Source organism: Prunus persica, chromosome G8 (assembly GCF_000346465.2).
Source record: "Prunus persica cultivar Lovell chromosome G8, Prunus_persica_NCBIv2, whole genome shotgun sequence".
Lineage (NCBI taxonomy): Eukaryota > Viridiplantae > Streptophyta > Magnoliopsida > Rosales > Rosaceae > Prunus > Prunus persica.
This window is the reverse complement of record NC_034016.1, coordinates 10,351,511-10,360,354: the sequence shown is the minus strand read 5'-3', so window position 1 is coordinate 10,360,354 and position 8,844 is coordinate 10,351,511. Positions and strand designations below refer to the sequence as shown.

Below are 8,844 nucleotides of genomic sequence, written 5' to 3'. Positions count from 1 at the left end.
TGCACGTGACTCGCAATGCTAAAGGGGTGATGACGGGTCGTGTCGTGTGGAAGGGGTTAAACAAGAACTCCAACACAAATACGGTTCGTTTATTAAACGGGTCAGAAATTTGGAATATATATACTAGCCTCTTTCTTGTGTGCCAATTGACCCCAATTTAGATATATATATATATATATATATATATAGTTCCGATCTCTTGGACCACAGGAGTTCAAGAGATTTATGGTCACTCACCATTGGATGTAAATTCAATGGTTCATTCAATCTTGAACTCCTTTTAAGAAACTTTTTTGAACCATTAGATTAATATCCAACGGTGAGTGACCACAATCTCTTGGACTCCTGTGGTCCAAGAGATCAGAACTGTATATATATATATATATATATAAGTATGTACGCTTTATCTATATATATAAAGCAAAAGGCAGAGAATTGTGAAACATTCATAATACCATAAAATGCCCTTGGTTAATTCAAACATTAAGAATTAAAATATTAATTAAATGAGGATAATATGGTAAATTTACACATTTTCTTATTAAAAAAAATTAAAATTAAAAGAAAAATCAGATAATAAATCCTATTTTTATGGAACACAACTACCCATTATCTTTTTTAAATCTAAAATAAATTTTAATTTAAAAAGCCTCTCGCAGGCGCGGAAGCGCGTGCAGAGATGCTAGTTTAAAATTATATTAGTCTTTTTGCACGCGTTTCTGCACTTGCGAATGATTTTTTTTAATTTTATTTTAAAATTAAAAAAAATAATGAGTAGTTGTGTTTCATAAAAATAGAATTAATTAATTGCTTAGTTTAAAAAGAAAAGTATTTGGTGTTTGGACCTAAAATGGAAATAAGTCTATTTAGAGGTGTTTTCATATAATCAAAATGGGCCTTAGGCACGTTTGAAATTGGAGAATTAAATACCCATAGATTTAGGCTCAGTATCAGGCGGGCCCAATATTTCTGACTTTCCAAAATAAAGCCGTTGTTGATTTAATGAATATTATTATGTGGATTTTATTTTATTTATTTCCTTTTTTTAATAATTATTATTAAAAAAATAAAAGTGAAATTAAAAAAAAAGAAAAAAAAAGGGAAAATGTTAAGCTTACCCCATTTTTTATATCGTATGTGTATCATCTCTCTAATAGAAGTGAGGCACATTGTATTGGTAAGCTCCACCTTTATTAGAAAGATGTACACAATGTGGTATAAAAATGTGGTAAGCCTAGCATTATTCAAAATAAAAAGCTAGACTTTTTTCGTCGAGTAATGCTATACTTACCATATTTTTTATCTCACATGATGTGGCATGTCCATATTATATGCCACATCAATTAAATCAATAAAATATATTTTAATTAAAACAATTAAAAAAATAAATATTGAAATAAATTATAAAATAAAATAAAATATTAAATAATTTTAATTGATGTGGCTGTCCAACTTAGCTACTATATAAGATGGTATAGAAATGTAGTATAAGAGTAGCATTATTCTTTTTCGTCTCTTTTCCTCCTCCTCCTCCTTTTCTCTTCCCTCTGTCTCCGTTTTCTTCTCCGTTTCCATGAAGTCGTGAATTCGTCGTCACCGTCGTCAAGCCTAGATCTTGCAGCCGCCGTCGTCGAGTCTAGATCTTGCAGCCTTTATCCAGGCCGTGAAGTCTTCGTCGTCGATCCTAGATCTCCTCCTCCCACGCAAGCAAAGGTGAACGGCCATGGTGGTCCAGGCCAAAGATGAAGCCTACCTCGAGGCTGTCATTCCCAAACGCATCGAACTCTTTGAGTCCATCCAGGCAGAACAACGTGCTGCTCGACAGTCTCTCCCCTCTTTCGATCCTATCAGGTAAACCCTAAACCCTAAACCCTAAACCCCGTAATGTGAGTACCAAGCAACTCCTAAAGTGAGGATTTTTTAGGATTACATTGTCGGACGGGAAGGTGAAGGAGGGCAAGAAGTGGATAACTTCCCCATTTGAAATTGCAAGTGAGATTTCAAAGAGTTTGGCTTCCAACGCTTTGATTTCTGAGGTCAATGGGGTTCTATGGGACATGAACAGGCCTTTGGAGGGCGATGCTGAGCTGAGGCTCTTCACATTGGACTCATTCGACAACAATGAGGATGTACGCCACACTTTCTGGCATTCTAGCTCCCACATTCTTGGACAGGTAGGTACCAAGAGTTATTACCGAGATTTTTGGTTTACTGTATTGATTTGATTTGGATCGGATGCATAACAAGTTTCCATACTGTGCAGGCACTTGAGGTTGAATATGGATGTAAACTCTGCATTGGTCCGTGTGCCAGAATTGAAACAAGACACGATATGTGTGCCACTAGCAAAGAGGTTTTTAAATAATCGTACTAGTTGTTAATTTAAATGTAATATTTTATATGTTTTCTGTATATTTTGTCTCCTTCTTTGTTGACCAATATGTTGGCTGGAATTTTGTTTGCCTATGTGGTTTCCTTCGCGTGCAATTCAACTACTAGGATAGTTCAAATTTTGTGATCCCAGTTTTGAGAAGATGTTTTCTTTTTATGGTCGTCTAAAATATATTTCGAGGTTTTTGCTATGTGTTTTCGTGGTTTCTCATTTGGTTCCCTTATGGAATGATTGAATTCAATCTCAGGGTTTCTACTATGATGCATTTTATGGAGATTTTGGCTTGAATGATGAACACTTTAAGCAAATCGAATCATGGACAGAGAAGGCTGTTAAGGTATTGTTTGTTTTCTTGTAATAGAATTCATGTAAACTTGGTGTATGGAGGAGACTGTTGCTCCTTCATTTCTTGTTGTGAATCCTTGACTGGTTAGTTGTAATATATTTCCCCAGGGGAAACAACCTTTTGAACGCATTGAAGTATCAAGGGAACAAGCCCTTGAGATGTTTTGTGATAATAAATTCAAGGTAAGGAAAGGTACTTAGTTTAGTTTCTAATAAATAGAATGATTTTCTTTTTAAAACTACTTCTCATACATGATTCAAAATTGATTTAAGATTTATTTCTGCTTAGGTTGAAATCATCAATGGCCTTCCAGCAGACAAAACTATAACTGTATATAGATGTGGCCCTTTGGTTGACTTGTGTCGTGGACCCCATATACCAAATACATCATTTGTCAAAGCATTTAAATGTTTGAAGGTATGCGTTCTATGTGTGTTAGAGTTGTAGTTTGTAAGATTTTCTTTCATCTTGTTATTAATGTATTGAGTGTCTGTATTCAACTCATGAATTTGCAATTGCAGGCTTCTGCAGCCTACTGGAGGGGTAACAAAGATCGTGAAAGTTTGCAGAGAGTTTATGGAATATCTTATCCTGATAAAAAACGTTTGCAGGTGACATTATGTTTTTGACATTCCATAACCGAATCCCTTGGTGTATTGGTACTGAAAATATTTGCTGTCATCTGTTAAACATGAACCCCTTTAGAAAAAAACACACACACACACATGAACCTGACAGCTCTAGTAGTATATATGTCACAGTTAGAAGTGGTGCTGTTCTCTCACGACATTTGATAGAAAGTGGACACCTATCTTCATGGTTATTAGCTGTTTGGGTGTGTTTGTGAGATATGTTAACTGAAAATAAATGGTGCTGCTTGAAGTGCAATGGTTTCAAGCATTACAAGTTGGTGTCATGAACTTTTCATACCCTCTTCAACATAAGTTAACATGTAAATTTGTAATGGTCAGATTATTATACTTATTAAATTACTTATTTTCTTACGAAGGCATACCTTTTTTCTGCAGCAACATATCCAGAGGCTTGAAGAAGCAAAAAAATATGACCACAGAGTGTTGGGTCAAAAGCAGGAGCTTTTCTTTTTCGACCCAGTTAGGTATGTATTGAGTTCGTATTTCTTAATTTTTTTAAGTGACCAAGAGTGAATGATTTTCATTTGATTATTTCCACTCGTCAATTGCAGCCCAGGAAGTTGCTTCTTCCTCCCTAAAGGGGCTCGGATTTATAATAAATTAATGGAGTTCATAAAGAATCAGTATAGAGAGAGGGGATATGAAGAGGTTGGTAGTCAATGTTCAGTTGTTGCCTCACCCTATTAATCTTAAATAATATGCTCATTGTTTTCTTTGCTTTGGTAGGTTATATCACCAAACTTGTACAATATGAAACTCTGGGAAACATCTGGTCATGCTGAAAAATACAAAGACAATATGTTTTCGGTGGAGGTTAGTTTTGATATGACTTGATTTGATACCATCGCGTTTGTTTATGTTGATCCCTATCTTCCCAGTACATGATCCCTCACAAGAAGATGGCTCTGTTGCTCAAACAGTAAAACAGTATGGAAATTATAGTATGAAATTCAATGCAGATGATTGATTGAGATCATCATCTAATAGTTATGCGGTCTAAATGAACCGGGCTAAGTTTATCTTGATCTTGTATCCTTTTATATGACGAAGTCAAGTTCCATTGCAGATTGAGAAACAGCAGTTTGGTTTAAAGCCCATGAACTGCCCAGGGCACTGTGTAATGTTTCAGCATAGGAACCGTTCTTATAGAGGTATTTTTTCTTTCTTTCTTGATCGTTTTATTCACTTGAATTGCTCAATATTTTCTTGACCTTGGTAAAACTGTGATAGACCATCCTTTGCTGTTAAGGACTTGAACTTGTTACTTATGTGTGTGCGTTTTATATTTATGCAAAGAACTACCTCTACGAATGGCTGATTTTGGGGTGTTACATCGGAATGAGGCCAGTGGTGCACTCACTGGATTAACACGTGTCAGGAGATTCCAGCAGGTATACTTTGTTTATTTTTTTGGGTTCCTGGCATTTACCTTAGATGATATATATAGTTTTTTTGTTGAAAAGAAACGAAATTTTATTGAAGCAAAAGCAGATTACAGATATAACAGAAACCATGGCCAAGTGATAAGCACAGACAAGGAAAAGAACAAAGCCAAAATAGCACTATAAAGCAACTGCCTTCCAATCTAGAAGAATAAGCTGGAAGAAGATCCCCTTAAACTCCGAGGAAGTAGATGCCGAAAAATGAACTCGATCCCATAACTCATCTCTCCCCCCACACAACCCAAAATACTGCCATCAAAGCGCAATAACCTAGAACTACACCCCTCTTCCTTCCTCCAAAGCAATTAATCCTATCCCTCATGATGTCATTACAAGACACATAATTTCCCCATGCCACCCCAGCCACCTGAGCCATTCCCGATGTTAATGCCTGCAATTGAGCATTTTGCATAGGTTTGTATAGTTAGATGCCTACAATCTGTCTCCACCAAATCTCTCCACCATGATACTTTAGATGATGTTAATGTTGTAGGTTTGTATAGTTAGAGTATTAGTACCAGTTCCCAGCATTATTGACGTTCTTTTTGGTACAGGATGACGCTCATATCTTCTGCAGGGAGTCCCAAGTGAGTTAAACTTTACTCATATAGCTCCTAACATTTTACTTTTGTTTTTGTATTTTTGCGGTTTCGTTTTGCTTATAGTACTTTAATGTCTCTGTGTTTCAGGTAAAAGATGAAGTGAGGGGTGTCTTAGAGTTTATCGAGTATACCTATACTATATTTGGATTCACTTTTAAGCTGAAACTTTCAACAGTAAGGTTCTGGATCCCTATGATTGAAGAGCTGAACATCTAGTTTTTCTTTGTACTTTTCAGTAGAAAAGTGTCATTGTTCTTCCTCACAAGTTATCAGCCTGAGCTGGAAGTTTGAATTATATATTTCTTTTGTTTATTTTCAAATCTAAAATAGACAACGAATACTTCCAAGGGAATATATTATCAGTCTTGCTGTAGATTTAGCTTCTATTTTGAGTGTGATGTTTGAATTTGGATTTTTAATTTTATTTTATCATCATATAGTATTGATAGTCTGATTTTACATTTTAACTCATTGGGTATGGGTTACATCTAATTATTTTGGTACTGCATAATGCTATGAGTTATAATTGTGTGTATCTATCTCTCGTCTATGAAGTAGGGGAAATTCATATTTATTCTGCCTCGTACGTTTATGTTGTAGATGCCAGAAAGCCACATGGGAGACTTGGCAACATGGAAGAAGGCTGAGGCTGCTCTTAAAGAAGCTTTAATTGAGTTCGGCAAGCCCTGGGAGGTACTTTTACTTGATACTCTAATTGCACATAAGCATCTAGCTTATTCTTCCTTTGGCAGCTAATGATAATAAAATTCACGTGGAAGAAAATTGATCTAATTTTCAATGTGCACTAATGTAGTTGCTTGCTTTTTGTTTTTGTTTTTGTTTTTCCTTTTTGGTTACATTGGAAACCTATGGCATCCTAACTGATTCCCCCACCCACCCTTACCACTTGGGCCAACCCCAAAGGCTTCTAGCTTATTTATTTTTTAGCTTAGCGGGTTAAAAACTTGACGAAGCTCAGTCAGTACAGATTTCATAATTGGCTTAGCTGGAACATTGAGCCAGATGGATTGGATTGGAGTGACTAACCTAGTTTGTTTTCTACTCATTCACTTGGTGAGGGTAGAATGGTCAAATTCTGCGATTGTTGCTGTTTTGGTTGATTATCTGTACTTTTTAAAGCACCACAGTAGGGTCCCCTGAATTTCTAGAGTGTGTCTGGAGTGTGGTTACATCGCTAGTCATGTTGTGCAGGTGAATGAAGGGGATGGTGCATTTTATGGACCGAAGATAGATATCACTGTATCTGATGCATTGAGCAGAGATCATCAGTTGGCAACATTACAGGTATATGATAATCAGTATTTTTTGTTTCATGATCTCTTGACGTTTCATTTTGTTGCTGTTACCATTTTGGAAAAATGCTGTGGTTGTAGCTTGATTTTCAACTTCCCGACCGCTTTAAGCTGTATTACTCAGCAGAGGGTGAAGACGGCAAGATGGAGAGGCCGGTTATGATACACAGAGCTGTTTTAGGTTCTGTTGAGCGTATGCTTGCTGTACTGTTGGAACACTACAAAGGGAAATGGCCCTTCTGGCTTAGTCCACGTCAGGCAATTGTTTGCCCTGTGTCGCACACAGCCCTGCCTTATGCTCTACAGGTTGGTTTTTCATTCATTCTTTTTTTAATTTTTACTTTTCCCTTCTTTGGATCGACTGTTTTGCTTTAGTGTAGCTTGTGTATCGTGTAAGGCTATGAGCCATCAAGTTTTTTCATATCAGGTTGTTCATCTTGCGAGCCAATCACAATATTTCTTCAGTAGCCTCTCACTTGGTGGCCAACTGCTTGCCAAGCTAGAGTGGCTTACATTGTTTTAGTTCTATTTTTCACATTTTTGGTTGTGTCTGAGATACAGTTAGCAGACAGCCAATCAAACTGTCTGACATAATATTGTCCATGGAGAATGAAGATTTAGATCATGGAGTTGTGGCTAAAGTCTTGCCTCTTTCTCCAGATTTCGTCGCCTCTCTATCATATCTACTTTCTTTAAATGTTTTTGAAGTAAAATCTAGTTAGTTTGATATTAGGTTTCGGTACTGAAGTACACTTTATTCCGACGCACAAATTCACTTGGTAACCAGTGAAGGAAACTGATCCAATGCAACCCCTCTTTGGTTAGATTAGGGTTTTGTTTTGTTTTTGGTATTGTTTGGTTCGTCTTCTGTTGATAATTTAGGAAACTGATGAACTGAAAATATATTTTTAATTATTGATGTTATGAGTTGTACAAAATGCTTAATGGAGTACAATATCTTTAAGCTCAAGTCGTAGATAAAAACTGCGTTTGCATTTTTGTAGGTACGTGATTGTATCCATCAAGCTGGTTATTATGTCGATGTTGACACAAGTGATAAAACAATTCAGAAAAAGGTGAGCATTCATAACCTGGGTAAATGCAGGATTTGATTTCACATTTGTGGTTTGATGGGGTCAAATATGTGGTTTACTGTCACAGGGGAGGTTCAATGTTCATGCTGCAGTCTGTAGTGTTGCATATATTAATATAATAATTACGTAATTAAGATGTAATGCAATTCCTATCATCTGTCAACTTGATTATGCCAAAATATTTCCAAATTCTGGAACTTGAGATAAACTAGTTAAGGAAAAGTAGTGCATGGTTCTTTTATTCTATTTCTATGCAGTAATTTTGAGTGCACTGTACAACACCATCCTGATGAGCCTAGGGATTTTGTGTCTCTTGCATGACACATAGTGAGGGCAACACCCCATTCATTTACATTATGAATATGGCTTCAGCATTGTCGATTTCTTTGCTGAACCGAGATATAACATCTGAAGCAAGCCAGCCTTGTGTTTGTTTACTGATAATGCTCTTGTTTTTGCAGGTACGACAAGCTCAGATCGCACAGTACAACTACATTTTAGTTGTGGGTGGGGAGGAAGTTCAAAATGGACAGGTCCTATTTTTTTTCTTCGTAATTTTGTAATTTTTGTTTACGCTGCCCACGGTCCTTTGTTGTAAGTTAAACTCTGCCATGAAGTCTTCTAGTGACAAGTTAATCTCTGATCCATCCTCTTGCGGTTTCAGGTTAGCGTAAGGGTTAGAGATAAGGGTGATGTGACAGTAATGAGCATGGAGAGCCTACTACAACACTTCAAGGACCAAGTTGAAGCTTTCCATTAGTTCCTTTCATTTTATTATTTATTTTTGGCGTGATGCTCTGATCTGAATTTTAACACCTTCCAGCATCATTTCATTTTTTCTTGGGAGTGATGGGTGATTTGATGAATTTTTTTTGGGTCCAAAGTGATTTGATGATCAAACACCGATGGATTGTTTATTTAATTAAAATTAAGTAAACAATCAAAGTCCTCGTTTGAGTCCCCAAACTTCCAAATGAATCAAAGTAGACTTTTCCGTTTCAA

The 8,844-nt window shown here is 36.3% G+C and overlaps 1 protein-coding gene across 1 annotated transcript; it reads left to right on the top strand.

Annotated features, from left to right (window-relative positions):
- LOC18768877 (threonine--tRNA ligase, mitochondrial 1) lies at nucleotides 1,494-8,844 on the top strand. Its single transcript, XM_007199659.2, has 20 exons — nucleotides 1,494-1,851; nucleotides 1,925-2,174; nucleotides 2,264-2,353; nucleotides 2,640-2,729; nucleotides 2,846-2,920; nucleotides 3,027-3,155; nucleotides 3,260-3,349; nucleotides 3,767-3,855; nucleotides 3,943-4,039; nucleotides 4,118-4,204; nucleotides 4,458-4,542; nucleotides 4,688-4,782; nucleotides 5,388-5,420; nucleotides 5,523-5,609; nucleotides 6,036-6,128; nucleotides 6,648-6,740; nucleotides 6,830-7,054; nucleotides 7,753-7,824; nucleotides 8,304-8,375; nucleotides 8,507-8,844. Exons 1-20 carry the CDS (start codon nucleotides 1,724-1,726, stop codon nucleotides 8,600-8,602), a joined length of 2,076 nt encoding a protein of 691 aa, XP_007199721.1. The 5' UTR covers nucleotides 1,494-1,723; the 3' UTR covers nucleotides 8,603-8,844.